General features: G+C 43.5%; 1 protein-coding gene across 1 annotated transcript in view; it reads right to left on the reverse strand.

The window, feature by feature from the left end:
- The window catches only part of LOC117370010 (voltage-dependent T-type calcium channel subunit alpha-1I-like), a 214,296-nt gene that overhangs the window by 41,946 nt on the left and 156,074 nt on the right, over positions 1-16,276 (reverse strand). The window contains exons 19-23 of the mRNA XM_055221662.1: positions 14,863-14,986; positions 10,954-11,022; positions 2,849-3,027; positions 1,970-2,096; positions 1,205-1,330 (exon numbers count right to left, since the gene is read on the reverse strand). Coding sequence (XP_055077637.1) covers positions 1,205-1,330; positions 1,970-2,096; positions 2,849-3,027; positions 10,954-11,022; positions 14,863-14,986 — 625 coding nt within the window. The remainder of the gene's footprint in view (positions 1-1,204; positions 1,331-1,969; positions 2,097-2,848; positions 3,028-10,953; positions 11,023-14,862; positions 14,987-16,276) is intronic.

The following is a 16,276-nucleotide window of genomic DNA, read 5'->3' on the forward strand; positions in this document are numbered from 1 at the left end:
ACAGAGAAAAATATATTATACAATTATATTATGTAGCTCTGTGATGATTTTAGTGAACTCCTTAAACAAAAGGAACACACATACTGGGTTTGCGTTTTGGGAATATTACATGGACTTACAATGATTTCCTTTAGGCGGATCCTAACCTTAACTTGAACTTTAAAGGGCCCGTTATGGCATTTTCTGTTCTATTTTATAATGTTGTTTCCTCATTAAAAACATACCCAGAGTTGTGTTTTGTCATTCACACGTTTAACACACAATCTCTGCATATTTACGCTATTTTTTTCCCCTTCAAACAGAAAACACTCTGCTCCACTTTGTGATGTCATGTGATAATACAGGAAATGCTCCACTTTGTTTTTAAACTCCATACACCTTCACCTGGATATGTCAATCTCCTCTGAACGAAAGGCAAAAGGTAATTGCTAACTTCAAAATGAGCACTTCGTGACATCACAAGGTGGAACAGAGCATTTTTGAGCTTTAGAGATGTAGACAGACTAATAATAAAGGGTCACTCAAAGATGCGTGAATGAAATAAAACACAAGTGCATGTTTTTGATAGGTAACAGCATTATAACACGACAAGAGACAATTTTACGTAATATAGGACCTTTAAACCAACTCACTCTGTCCATTTCTTTACACAATCTGTGGTTTAAACTCATGATTCACAAGTTTAATCTGACTTTACATAAATACATTGTCTCTTAGCACTTTTTTTTTTCTGCGTAAATAGTAGTTTTTTGCAAGAGCTCCTGTGCAGGTGTAGTCTTGTGAGTGCAGTTTGGTTAAGATACATAGGCTAATGCTGGCTAATGCTAGCTAGCTCGTGACTGTAAATTTAAGTGTGAGACTTGTTTAACAGAACAAATCAGCTCATCTAGTTTAGCTGTAGTTCCAACTAAAGCATCTCTTTTAGATTGTGTTGAAATAAAACTACAACAAAGCCTCAGACGGAGCAGTGCCTACAGTTAGCATCACACTCCCAAGGAATATTGATGACATCAGCTGCAAGGTATCAATCGTTCCTACTTAGCTCACATTATATAAGCTCAGAACAAAAATATGTGATGTTCCTTTCACTCTTTTATTAAATGGCTCTGTGTCTGCCCCCTGCTGTTCTCCTCTGTCATCTGCATCTTCTTAATTATGTTTACCACAACTTTTCTTTCATCAGTGCCGCTCTTTGCACACTCACCTGCCCAAGATTGTCAAAATTATACTTGTGGTGCACCCATCGGTAATTCGCAGCCAGGCAGTCGGATTTATTTGTGATGTTTTTGACGTCGAGGCCCACGCAGTAGTAGAACTTTCCTTTGAAAAGCTTCGAAGCAGAAAAAAAAACAAGGAGATGAATGGCAGCACGTGATAATTAGTCAAATCTGTGAAAAAACCTGACGCTAGAAAACATGTCTCCATTTCACGCACAGATGCTAATTTTCCAACAAAAGATGATTTCAAAACCAGGGCTGGAGACGGGAGGAATAATAACATGACAGATTGAGCAGGATTGGAGTAATGAAACTGGGACGTTGAGGAAAACAAGATGGTTTACAAATTAATGGAATAGTAATGAAGATGCAAGCGTTTGACTTTTTTGTATCGCTTCTTTTTTGCGCAGGAATGAAGCAGGAACTAGAGACTGGGGTCGTCAAAAGTAATGAAAATCAGATACTAAAACTAGATACTCATTTGAGCAGCTATCGATACTAAAAAAGTCACATTCACAGGACAGAAAAAAAACCTTTAGAATGATTTAGAACGATTTAGAGCTGAAAATCACATTCTGTTGTTTAAAGAAAGAGTGTTTAGCGAGTTTAGTGCTTTATATCGAAATCGAGTTTGCAATTTTAGTACCGTTCCTACTTTTAGTATCGATCTGTATCTGATTTTAAACTATTCTGACCACCTTAATGGAGACACGTAGGACACAGGGACCACGATGGACATACTGAGTCTGTACCTGGACTCCGAGGATGCCGAAGATGATGAAGAAGGCGCAGCAGATCAGCACAATGTTTCCGATGGGTTTGAGAGACGTGATCAGAGTCTCAACGACCAACTTCAGACCTGGAGCACGACTGATGACCCTGGAAATATACAAATATATAACACATTTTACTTCCTGGTTGGAAATTATGACATCATGCTAGGGAATTCCATTACTGCAACCACATTGTATACTGGGCCAAAAGTACTGTAATGTCGCAGAAATTATTATATGACAAAAAAAAAAATTTATTTTGATGAGTATCAAAAAAAAAAAAAGTGTGTCTCTTGTGTAAATTGTGTAGAGCTATTGCCATCTAATTGTTTGTTTTCTCTGGACACCTGAAGGGCAATCTCACCTGAGCGGGCGGAGCTGTTGTCTCACCTGAGTGGGAGGAGCTGTTGTCTCACCTGAGTGGGAGGAGCTGTTGTCTCACCTGAGTGGGAGGAGCTGTTGTGTCACCTGAGTGTATAGAGCTGTTGTCTCACCTGAGTGGGCGGAGCTGTTGTCTCACCTGAGTGGGCGGAGCTGTTGTCTCACCTGAGTGTATAGAGCTATTGTCTCACCTGAGTGGGCGGAGCTGTTGTCTCACCTGAGTGGGCGGAGCTGTTGTCTCACCTGAGTGGGCGGAGCTGTTGTCTCACCTGAGTGTATAGAGCTATTGTCTCACCTGAGTGGGCGGAGCTGTTGTGTCATCTGAGTGGGAGGAGCTGTTGTCTCACCTGAGTGGGCGGAGCTGTTGTCTCACCTGAGTGTATAGAGATATTGTCTCACCTGAGTGGGCGGAGCTGTTGTCTCACCTGAGTGTATAGAGCTATTGTCTCACCTGAGTGGGCGGAGCTTTTGTCTCACCTGAGTGGGCGGAGCGTCCGGAGCAGCCTGAGCACACGCAGGACTCCCAGGATCTTGGCTCCTCCGGCCATGGACACAACAATATCGATGAGAGACACAAAGACCAGAAACCCGTCCAGAATGTTCCAGCTGCTGCGGAGGTACGCCTTCTCCCCCAGGTACAGGCCCAAGGACACCACCTGCAGGCCGCCAAGAGAACAGCAACAACACTTTGACCTATTCTGCAAAATCCACTTTTCAGAGGTTTTAACACTTTTAATACTTGCTTCCATTCACCATTTACTCACCCGAAGTTGTATTTGGAGTGATCCTCGCCAAACTTTTCAAAGGTTTAAAAATGTTCGCCCTCTGTAACTGTGTGGTCATTATGGGATGTTTTCTCAAATATGACAAATTTCTGTAACGCACAATCTCCCTCCTCCTCCTCCTCCTCCTCCTCTAAGTTATAGTTCCCTCCATTAAAAACAGTAAAATGCAATTCTTTCATATAAGCAGAGTTGTGGAGGTTAAACAGAGACTTAAACAGCATGGAAGACGAGTGGGAGGAGAGGAAGAGGAGAGAAGGGAGAGGTAGAACAGAGGTAGAAGAAAGGGTGAAGTGGAGAGAGGAAGGAGACGAGACAGGTGGAGAGGAATACAGGAGAAGAAGGCGGAAAGGCAGAGGAGAGGGGGGACAAGAGAGAGAAAAGAGGGAGGAGCAGAAGGGGAAGACGAGTGGGAGGAGAGACCATCGTCTCTTTTTGGGCTCTGAGTGACAGATCCGGTGGGCGGAAAAGAAACCAAGAGTGTGAGGAATGAAAGGATGAAAACTTCAAATAGAAAGTTTAAAGGAGAACTGTTGAGGCACAGGGGAAGAGAGAGAGAGGGGAGGAGGGGGAGAGGGAAGGAGGGGGAGGAAGGGGAGGAAAGGAGGAGGGAGACAGAGTAGGAGGGGGAGGAATGGATGAGGGAGATAGAGGAGGGAAAGAGGGAGGAGGGGGAGGAAAGGAGGAGGGAAAGAGAGGAAGAGTGGGAGGAAAGGAGGAGGGAGAGAGAGGAGGGGGAGGAAAGGAGGAGAGAGAAAGAGGAGGAGGGGGAGAGGGGAGGAGGGATAGAGAGGGAAGGAGGGGAAAGAGAGAAGGAGGGTGAAATTGGAGGTGGGAGAGGGTTGGAGAGGAGGATGGAGAGAGTGACGGAGGGGGTAGGAGGAAGAGATAAGAGCGGGGAGGAGAGAGCAGAAGGAGGAGGAAGAAAAAGAGAGTGCAGAGAAGGGGAGGAGAGGAGGAGGGAGAGAGCGGAAGATGGGGAGGAGAAGGAGGAGGAGGAAAAAAATGGAAAGGGGAGGAGAGGGAGGAGGAGGTAGAGAGAGAGGGAGAGAGAGGGGAGGGGGAAGAGGACAAGATGGAGAAAGGGAAAGGGGGAGGAGGAAGAGAGAGAGAGAGAGGAGGATGAGACAGTATGAAATAGAGAGGTATAAAGATTGATAGAGAAGACAGAGATATAACTCTGTGGGAGTTTCACTGTTTTTAAGAGAAATATCTAAACTTCTGATCTACAAATGTTCAGCTGTGTCATTATTTGTGCTGTCTTTACTCTTTAGCACATGTGGGTAGTACTCAGTTACAATCACAGTTACATTTACTTGAGTCACTTTTAAATAAATTGTACTTTTCTAGCAGCATACTTTTACTCCTACTTGAGGAATGTTTTGATTGAAGTATCAGTACTCTGACTTAGGTACATTACTTTAAATTATAAATGAGATGTTTCGTTTCCTCAGTTACTCTTTAAGTTACTTTTACATGAGTAGTGTTTGAACAAGCTCCTGTCTCTGTCCTGGGTTTGAACAGGCTGTGTGCTGTTTGACGTGTCTTTTATTAGCGCTCCTGTCTGTGCCACACGCAGCCCCCCGAGGGATTCTGGGTAATTATCCTGATCAAACCTGCTCTGATCAAACATGATGCATGATGGGAGATCCCTACGAGGACACAGGAAACAAAGATGGTGACCGTGTCAGAGCAGCTGCTAGCAGGATCACACAGCATGGACTCAAACCAGGACTAAACCAGGACTAAACCAGGACTAAACCAGGACTAAACCAGGACTAAACCAGGACTAAACCAGGACTAAACTAGGACTAAACCAGGACTAAACCAGGACTAAACCAGGACTAAACTAGGACTAAACCAGGACTAAATCAGGACTAAACCTGGACTAAACCAGGACTAAGCCAGGACCAAACAAGGACTAAACCAGGACTAAATCAGGACTAGACTAGGACTAAACCAGGACTAAACCAGGACTAAACCAGGACCAAACAAGGACTAAACCAGGACTAAACCAGGACTAAACCAGGACTAAACCAGGACTAAGCCAGGACTAAACCAGGACTCAAACCAGGACTAAACCAGGACTAAACCAGGACTCAAACCAGGACTAAACCAGGAATCAAACCAGGACTAAACCAGGACTAAACCAGGACTAAACTAGTACTAAACCAGGACTAAACCAGGACTAAACTAGTACTAAACCAGGACTAAACCAGGACTAAACTAGGATTAAACCAGTACTAAACCAGGACTAAACCAGGACTAAACCAGTACTAAACCAGGACTAAACCAGTACTAAACCAGGACTAAGCCAGGACTAAACCAGGACTAAACCAGGACCAAACAAGAACTAAACCAGGACTAAATCAGGACTAGACTAGGGCTAAAGTAGGACTAAACCAGTACTAAACCAGGACTAAGAGGGAGAGGGAGTGGATCAAAAAAGAGAGAGATAGAAGAGAGAGAGATAGGGGAAAGCTTGGAGGGACAGAGAGGAGAGAGTGCAGAAAAAGAGAGGGGGAGAGAGGGGGTAGAAAGAGAGCAAGACAGAGAGAGATGGAAGAGAAAGAGGGAGGTGGTGGGTGATAAACAGAAAGAGAGGAGAGAGAGAGGAGAGAGAAGGAGACAGAGAGAGAAAGAAACAGAGAGAGACACCAAGCAACAGAGTGAGAAAAAGAGACAGATAGCTAGACAACGAAAGAGAAAAAGACAGCGTGAGAAGAGAGAGAATAAGAGATAGACACACACACACACAGAGTGACAGAGAGAGACAGAGAGAGAGAGAGGGAGCGATAGAGCAGCAGAGGAGGGAGAGGGCAGATTCCAGCACAGGCGCAGGTATAATTAATGAGAATATCACAGGGACATAACTTGATTAAAGTCTGAGGGAGATGAGACGATCAGACCTTTTGTAATGGAGTCGCTCAGAGATGATCACCTGACCACACACTCATGCATCACAGGCTCACACACGGGCTTTAGATCGACTCTGCTGCTCAAAAGAGGTGTATTTATGTCAGATGCCCTTCCTCAGACATATACAAACTGTACTGATCCACAAAGGCAAACTACTTGGACACAGTAGTACAGACATTATACTATATAACGGAGAGGAAATGCTAATACAGTTCAAATTACAAATGAATTGATGCACTCTCTCTTCACCTCTCCCTGTCTCTCTCAATCTCCCTCTCTCTACAGCTGTGTCCCTCAATCTTCACCTTTCCCTCTGTCTCTTGCTGTCCCTCTCTCTTCACTTCTCTCACACTCTCTCTCCCTCTTCAACTTTCTCTTTTCATCTTTCTCTTTTCATCTCTCCCTCCCTCTCCACCTTTCTCTCCCTCTCTCCCTCTTCACCTCTCTTCATATCTCCCTCTCTCTCTTCACCTTTCTCTCCCTCCCTCTCCTCGTCTCCCTCTTCACCTCTCTCCCTTCATCTCTCCCTCTCTGTCTTCACCTTTCTCTCTTTCACCATCTCCCTCTTCACCTCTCTATTCATCTCTTCCTCTCTCTCTCTTCACCTTTCTCTCCCTCCCTCTCCCGTCTCCCTCTTCACCTCTATCCCTTCATCTCTCCCTCTCTCTCTTCACCTTTCTCTCCCTCGCTCTCTGTTTCCCTCTTCACCTCTCCCTCTCTTCACCTTTCTCTCCCTCCCTCTCCATCTTCACCTCTCTCTCTTCATCGCTCCCTCTCTCTTCACCTTTCTCTCTCTCACTTTCTCCCTCTTCACCTCCCCCTCTCTCCTCATCTCTCTTCACCTCTCTCTCTCTTCACCGTCCCCTCTCTCCTCACCCCACTTCACCTTTGTCCCTCCCTCTTCACCTCTCCCTCTCTCTATGTCTCTCTTCACCTCTCCCTCTCTCCTCACCCCACCCCCTCTCTCTCCCCCTCCTCTCACACTCCTCTCCTGGCTCTGTTCCTTCTCTCTCTCGTGTGTCTCTCTGTGGAGCGAGTTATATTGATTTATTTACCAGAGCAGATAATGGAAATAAACCTTCAGTTGAATATAGATCTGATCCTGCTCTAGTCCTGCTCTAGTCCTGCTCTAGTCCTGTTCTAGTCCTGCTCTAGTCCTGCTCTGGTCCTGCTCTGGTCCTGCTCTGGTCCTGCTCTGGTCCTGCTCTGGTCCTGGTCCTGCTCTGGTCCTGCTCTAGTCCTGCTCTGGTCCTGCTCTAGTCCTGCTCTAGTCCTACTCTGGTCCTGCTCTGATCCTGCTCTGGTCCTGCTCTGGTCCTCTTTATCGCCCCCTGTGGACCTGCAGGACTGTGGATATAGTAACACAGACGCCTCATCCCAGTACAGATATATCGTATAAGCAGCTCTTGAGATCAAAATAAGTCCGCTGTTTACTGTCTGCATCTAATTATAAAGCATTTTAATGCCTAATAATCAGGAAGTGTGTTGTTAACATGCTATTAGCTTCACTGTCATGGTAAAACTCCGCTCTGGTCTCTGCGAGTTGTGAAAAGTGCTGTTTTTAAGAACAGGGACAGACATATGTTATATTCTGCAAACTGCACCTTTGTGGACTATTACTGTTATTATAGTATTTTCATGTAAATGTTACAGATTAGTCAGAAATGTTCAGTGGTGTGGCATTAAAGATAATGAGTCAGCTCTTTCAGCAGTTTCTTAATGTGAACAGCTGTAACCGGATCACATTTTATACAAACGATTTGTTTTGTGTCTAATTTGTATTATTATTATTTTTTTAATAAAGCTGAACCAAAACAAGACTCAGCACAGAAACAGAACTTTCAGCTCACCTGCTCTCTCTTTTCAACCCTCCCTCTCTCCCTCCCTCCCTCTTTCTCTCCATCTCTCTCTTCACACTCCCTCTCTCTCTTCACCCCTCCCTCCCTTTCTCTCCATCTCTCTCTCCACCCCTGCCTCTCTTCCTCCCGCCCTCTTTCTCTCCATCTCTCTCTTCACACTCCCTCACTCTCTTCACCCCTCCCTCCCTCTTTCTCTCCATCTCTCTCTCTTCACCCCTGCCTCTCTTCCTTCCTCCCTCTTTCTCTCCATCTCTCTCTTCACCCCTCCCTCTCTCTCATCACCCCTCCCTCTCTCCCTCCATCTCTCTCTTCACCCTCCCTCTCTCTCTTCACCCCTCCTTCTCTCTCTCTTCACCCTCCCTCTCTCTCCTCACCCCTCCCTCTCTCTTTCTCTCAATCTCTCTCTTCACCCTCGCTCCCTCTTTCTCCCCATCTCTCTCTCTTCACCCCTGCCTCCCTCCCCCCCTCCCTCTTTCTCTCCATCTCTCTCTCTTCACCCCTCCCTCTCTCCCTCCCTCCCTTTTCCTCTCCCTCTTCACCCTCCCTCTCTCTCTTCACCCCTCCCTCTCTCCCTCTTTCTCTCCATCTCTCCCTTTTCCTCTCCCTCTTCAACCTCCCTCTCTCTCTTCACCCCCTCTCTCTTTTCACATCACCCTCTCTCTCCACCTCCCCCCTCTCTCTCTTCCCTCTCTTTCTCTTCACCCCCCCTCTCTCTTCACCCTCCCTCTCTCTTTTCACATCAACCTCTCTCTTTCCACCCTCGCTCTCTGTCTTCACATCTCCCTCTCTCTCTTCACCCCCCCTCTCTCTCTTCATCCTCCCCCCCTCTCTCTTCATCCTACCTGTCTTTCTCCACCTCTCTCTCCTCCCCCTCTCTTACCCTCCCCACTCTCTCTCCCTTTAGCTTCACCTCTCCGTCTCTGTCCTTTCTTTCTCTCCCGCCTTTCTGCTCCATCTCTCCAACTCTCTTCACCCCCCTCTCTTTATCTCTCCCTCCCTCTCTTTTCACAGCCCCCTCTCTCTATACACTGCACTCTCTTCGTCTCTCCCTCTTCACCTCCTCTGTCCTCTTCACACCCCCCTCTCTTCATCTCTCCATCTCTTTCTTCAACCCTCTCTCTTCACAGCCCACTCTCTTCATCTTTCCCCCTCTCTGCACCTCTCCTTCCTTTCTCTCCCCCTTTCTGTCCCCTCTCTCTTCACCTTTTCCCTCTCTATCATCGTTTGATTTAAATTATGTATCATTTCAATGGGTAAACCAACTCTCTCTCTCTCTCTCTCTCCTCCACCTGCTGTAGTTCAAACTAGGTCAGCTCTTTATGGTCAGATTGTGTGAAAACTCAACTCTCTAACAGAGCTTCAGACAGAGTTACAGTTAACGTCACACAGGTAATGTTGATGACATCAGCTGCAGAGTATCTATAGTTTCATAAACAAAACGTTGTAAAAAGTTCAAATTGCACTACGTGATCTTGAACAGAGAGGATTTTATCTGAGCAGCAAAACAAATGCAATACAGATGCAGTGAAACCAGAGGAGCAGAGCTGTGCACAAATCAATGAGGTTTAAAAACAGCAAAAAGTCACATCCAAGGTCGAGAAGGAACGAGAGGCGGTGGAATCCAAACAGTGGAAGTGGAACTAAACACTAAAGCCCTTTTTTCATGACTAAACTCTGTATATGATGTTTGAAAAGCACTGTCTGTTGTTCTTTTGGCCATTTTAGTGTAAACTAGCACTAAAGGCCCATCATCCTGGGGTAAAAATTGAGGTGGGGACTATCAGAGCTTTTCACGGGGACGGTCTGGGGACGGTCTCGGGATGGTCTGGGGACGGTCACCCTCCCCGTCTTATGCAGGTGTTGGAAAGACATCAATCAATCAAATCTCTCTACAGAGAATCAGCATCAATCAATTCTCTCTACAGACGACTGATTGATGTTGTGTGCCTCTGCCTGTCAGCACGTCTCTCTGTCCCTTCACCACCTCCCTCCTCCTCTCTCTGTCCCTCCTCCTCCCTCTGTACCTCCTCTCTCTGTCCTGGGAGCAGAGGGCCACACAGGGCAAGCTGCTGCTGCGTCTGCTTGCCCTGCCTGTTCTCTGCACTAGAGCTGTTCACTGTTCACCTCGGCGGCCTACGGGAATATTCATTTATCCTGGACTCAAAAACTCACTCACTTTTTCTGAGTCCTCTGCAGACTGTTTACTCATCTGAAAAGACGTTTCAGTGCAAAATGGTCTAAGATCCTTCTAAATTAAGTCCACGCTGTAACCACACAGAGAACAGAAGCGTGGGGCTTTTTTCCTCCTATTAAGTTTGTTCAGAGGCTAACAGCAGGCTAAGCTGGACCGGAGCTGCTATTATGTCCCACCTGCCACAGTCTCACAGAAAAGTAAAGCACAAATAAAAAGCCTTTGTTCAAATAATTAAGAATACAAGAAATGAAAGTATAAGTGGGTGAAACTAAAAATGAAATAATAACAAACTAATAGGGCTTTAAATACTAAAGTTTAGATTGTTTTCATTCCTGGCAGTGAGCAGTCCAAACTGTCAGGGATGAAAACAAAGACCAGCTGAACCTCACTGGACATAATGTGTATTTGTAGTACAACATGAGCAGAAATGCACTGGAAATACTTCATCAAAATATTAATATTACCACAAAACCACAGTTAAACTTTTAACTTCATTATCCCCAAAAATGTCTGTCTGGAGATCCTGAAACTAGCTAAATTTGCAGCTTTCTGGTCAAAAACGGCTAAATCTAAGTTTGTGCTGCCTTCAGTGGCCTCTGCAATTTCAAGTACTACGTAACATCACACATGACTGCTCTGATTGCAAACACCTGGCTGCAGAGTTTGAAGTGCGGACGTCCAGACCCCGCCTCCTCGCATTCTCACGCTCCCCTTTTTGGTCCTCCAAGATCTGCCCAGTTTAGAAGCTCGATTTGAAATGTGGTTATGGGCGGAGTTTAGGTGTTAAGCTTTTTTTACACTTCTGAAAAATAAAATAAAGATCCAAACCTTGAGGGTCATCTCGGCAACAAAGATGGCGGTGAAGATGTAGTTGGAGATGGTCAGAAACAGGCGCTCCTGAAAAACATTAATAATATTATTTAACTCTCACTACAATCAATAAACGGATCATTTTCTAAAGAAACAAGATATTCAAGTCCCACTTTTACACAGTTCAATATAATTTCCCCAGTAAAAGTCACAACTAGTATCACACTTTAGGGTTACAGCACGACAATGTAACATAAACTTTATAAATGATAAAGCAAAGTTATGACTGGATGATGAAGCTCATATTAATCGAGCATTATTATTATTATTTTTTTTATTTCTTTAGAATTTTAATCATTATCATTTAACACAAACATTGTCAGATTTCGTCCTCCATCAGTCTTGTGTCTGCTCCAAACCATTTTATTAACAGAATACACACTTATTCAATCCTTTATGAAGATATGAGTTTTCAAATGGGCGTGATTGACAGGTGAATTAGCCAATCAGGGACATGCATGGTCTGTTGTATCAAAAAATAAATAAATAAAGGAATGAAAATAAAATATGACAGAGGCAATTTTGCATAATGGACCAGATATTCTCCAGCTACAACCATACCAGCTTATATCTACACCATAAGAACCAGTTACACCCGCAAGCAGCAATAAAGGGCCTTCAAACCCACTAAACCTGCTGTTTGGTCATGTGCATTAACTCAGAACATGTAGTCACACAAATTCATTATGAAATACAGCAGTCCCTCGTTTATCGTGGGGGTTACGTTCCAAAAATAACCCACAATAAGCGAAATCCGCGATGTAGTCAGCTTTATTTTTTACAAATATATATGTTTTGCAGCTGTAAAACCCCTCACCACACATTTTATACACTTTTCTCAGACAGGGATTAACATTTTCTCACATTTCTCTCTTGTTTAATTGATTAATAGTGTATTTCACAGTTCCTCTGACTGTGCCTCTTCATCCTGGTGCCTCTTCGCTGCAGTGTCGAGCAACATTTAGGTTAATTTGGCAGGCTGAACGCATTCTGTGCTGTGCAGGAGAGGCGGCACGGAGGAGACCGATTGACAATGGTCTGCAGTCCCTTAGCCAATCAGGATGCAGAACACAATGCACATTCATACACTGTTACAAAGTGTGAAGAATTGCACTGGAAAAATCCACAAAACAGCGAGACCGCGAAAGGTGAACTGCGTTATAGCGACCACTGTACATACATTTTTTAGACTTAAATTATAACCAGCTGGGCTCTCAAATTATTAATTTGTGATTGATATGATTGTGAAGTGATTAATAAGACAAGTTTCTTTAAATACCATCTGAACTATAAGGAAACGTTTCTGTGGGTGGGGTCAAACTGTGGGACAGTCTTGGGAAGCATCACAAGAAATGCAATTCACAGATTGAGAAAATGCATAAAAACATCATGTTTTCAGAGTACTGAAGTGAGCTGCTATAAGGGGCTTTACACTTTATTTATTGATATCATCCAGTGCTGTAACTGCTTTGTTTCGGGTATGTACATTTGCATCTTTGTGAATATTATGAGATTTGTGTGACTTTATAATGCATGGACAGGGAGCATACTAGAAATGTATTTTACAGCAGAACACGGAGATGGGAATAAATAAGTATTAATCCATCCCACCCTGTTTTGAGCAAACAGACTTTCATCTAAAGACATTTTGCACATGTCTTGCATATACATAAGTCTATTCATGCATTTTTTCCGCTTTCTTGGACAAGTATCATCAAAAATGTTTCAAATTTGAAAGTTACATGACAACATTAAGCAACACAATGTGAATAAACATATTTTCGAAGTGTGATTCATCAGATTCATTGTTTACTCATTGAACAGCACTAATTAGAGTCAATTAATCTCACAGCTCTAATTGAAGTGATTACTTTCCTGAAAATAAATAATGCTGTTATCATTTTAATTTCTTAGGATTATATTGTGACTAAGGGCGGATTCACACCTGAAAGTCCACACCAAGGTCTGGAGTGTTTTATTTTTTCATTTGTTCCTTGGCCTTTTGCTTTCACACTACCTCCCTCAAATCTGTCTCTACTGTCGACTTGACAACAGGAGCATGCCTTGAGAACGCGGCGCAAGTTTTTTCCTTGTTTTGAGTAAAGAGAGGCAAAACGAGGCTTGGGCTTGACGTTGATTAGCTTGAATGCAAATCCACAGGAAAAAAGACCAATCAGGAGCAGTGCTAGGTGAGTGTAAAGAGTGTAACATTTCCTTGGTTTAGCGCTGGCACGAGGTTTCGTATGAGCAAATGTACCGATACAAGTAGATTATATGGATATAGAACATTTTTTGGCTCCTTGCTGTAGAAGCAGCAGTGGAAGTGCTGTGTGTGTGGAGTTTGAGATGCTAAAAAGGCGTCCACAGAAGATATCTGCCTCCTTCTCCTCTTAAGTGAACAACAGCTGTCATTTAGAGTGCATGTGTTTGACATGTTCTCATCTCAGTGTGTTTCACATGTTCTAATCTCAGTGTGTGTTTGTTAAATGGGTCATTTTGGATTAGTATACGGTGCATTGTTGAGGTTGTGTACAGAGTGCATTCCTCAGTTTTGGTGGCTCTGGGAAGAAGAACACCTTAACTGACACAGACTGCAGATGCATTTGATAGTTGTAGGCCAAATAAGCCTTATATTGTATTCAAACAAGCACCAGGCTGTATTTTGGCAGAGTGGTTTGCAGTTATTTTATGTGGAAGCCTAATTTAGCTAATTTGACACTTGATGAAGCCTAGAGTTCTGTGCAGCTCAATGTTGTGCCAAATACTCCACTTTACTGTAATTTATAAACACTGTAGGCTCGTCTCTCCCTTTTCTCTACACACTTGAGCTCCGTCTTCCTCGTGTTTGCTCAGCTGTGTGTGAATGAACATATGTCACTTTCTGAATTTGATCCAAAAGTTCGACCCTTTGCATTCACCAGATCTCAGTCCAGACCGAGACGCCACTTTTTTCCTGGACCAAAGGGCCAGCTGTTTGGTTCGGACATTGTCCGCGGGAGCAGTCACACCTGGACTTTGGACCAATCAAAACAGGAAGTCAGAAAGTAAAGACCAAATGTTGAGAACACCATAAATAATCTCCATGTGGTGCCGTGGGGAACTTTGCATTTTAGTTTTGGGACTTTCTGACCCCCAAACCCAGACAAACTTCTGTCCTGATTACAAAGAAACTGAAAGCCATTGTTTTGTTTTGTTTGAAAAGAAAAAAAACTCAACCTGAAAAGTGAGATGGTTGTGTTCACGTGACGTCACAACAGTCCAGAGAGCAGAGTTTATTCTGAGCTGCAGGACAGGTCAGAATTCTATGGTAGAATTTGACCTGGTTTAGGGTTAATATCTGTGTAAATACTGGGCCTATCCACATGAAACAAAAACTGTCAAAAAGTTCAACGTCTTCTCTGTCAGTGTAAATAAACATGAAAAGATTTTCTTTCACAATAACTTCAGAAAGTGGTGCCATTATTTAACCATTAAGACGTGAATGTTGTCAGTTGAAAGGAATTCAGATTAAAAACCATAAGATTATTATGACAAGTTTGAGGAGCCAATCCCAAACAAATAACCATAAGGTTCAACAATTGTGGATCAGAAGTTTGGAGATTTCTTTAAAAATAGTGAATCTCCCATAGAGTTATATTTATGAGTTTCAGCTTTCCGTTAAAGGTGACAATTTGAGGACTTTTCACTGTTCAAGGATATAATGGTTGGTTTAAAATGTCAATTGCTATGGCAACAGTCCTAATTTTTCATCATTCTGAAACCCCTGAGCTCAACCTGAGATTATGGCATCATCAAATTTTAGAATAAGACACAACCTACATATTCCATACAGTGAACATCGGCACACAGGCAGAATGACGGACTGACCAGACTTCCCTGCAGAATCCGGGGCCTCTCCAGAGCCACAGTGATGCAGTTTAAGAAGATGAACACCAGCACCACGTAATCGAAGAGTTTGTGAGCGATGATGGACTGACACAGCAGACGGAACCTGAGGCAAAACACAACAACAGGTGAGAACAAACCGATAGAGCTTATGCCACCTGCAGCCACTAGGGGGCAGGACAACAGCAGTTAGCAGTAAAAATACAGCGGAATGGAAGCAAGGTGTGCGTTTACATGCGCTCGAGTGTGCCGGTTATGATCGGGTTTTGAGTATCCTGGTTATATGTGTGCCCATCTCTACGGATTATCCTGGTTTCAGTAACCAGGATAAGCCAATATCCAGGTTATGACAAAGCAGGATAGTAAAAGACGAAGTTTAAATCTGTCAACTGGACAGAATGTTGTAGGAGTGAAGATGTTTCGTTGCTCATCCTCTTCTATTGCTATGGATCAGACCTGGACGATTGAGAGATTTCACAGACACAAATCAAGATACTCTCACACTGGGGTATTCTGGTATTGCGTCTACATGCCACATTGTCCTGATTTTGTCAAACTGGTGCTGTACTGAGCATGTGTGAAACTGATGTCACAAATACAGTAGGAGCAGCAACTTCCCCAAAACAACTCAAACTTCAACCAGGAAATTTAATAGTGTATTATTATATACCCATAAAGAAAAGTTAGCAAACTTTCTGACATGTTTTTGGACCTTGCCCCATCTGTGACATAGTTGCCATAGTTACCATTGTAAATATCCAGGATATTCTGACCCCACATGTACACAGAGATAGGAGTATCATGTAAACATCATAAGCGGGATACTCAGAGCATGTAAACACACTCATTGACTCAAACCTGTTCCTAAACTGTTCGAGCTTTTCGTCATGTTATTTACCCCATTTTTGCCTCTTAATGTGTCTAAACTGTGCTTTCTTTCTGTACTTCCAGTTAAGGGAGAATCACATTCATTTCAATGCAGAATTTGAGAACATTTTCACAGCTAAAATATGATGAAAGTTTTGTGTAAAATGTTCAATATTCATGAGCTCCACTGCTTCTCTGGAGCCTTTAAAACAGCTTTGTGATCCATTTACTGTGAGACTGGCCCAGTGCAAAATAACACAACCACAACGACCCTGAAGCCCCATGACAAACTCTGGAATAAGGTGGATAATCCTCATGTTGTTCCTAGAGTTTTCAGATTAGGATCATTTGTTCTTATTAATGATTTTGGTATTGATACAGCTGACAATCCCTGGGGGTGTGATGCTAACTGAAGGTACTACTCTATCTGAAGCTCTGTTACTCAAGTTAGAGTTTCATCTGAGCTTTATTATAACACAATCTGACCATCAGTTTTAATTTTCCCAGGATTGTGACATCACAGATCAAA

This window comes from Periophthalmus magnuspinnatus, chromosome 1 (assembly GCF_009829125.3).
Source record: "Periophthalmus magnuspinnatus isolate fPerMag1 chromosome 1, fPerMag1.2.pri, whole genome shotgun sequence".
Taxonomy (NCBI): Eukaryota; Metazoa; Chordata; class Actinopteri; order Gobiiformes; family Gobiidae; genus Periophthalmus; species Periophthalmus magnuspinnatus.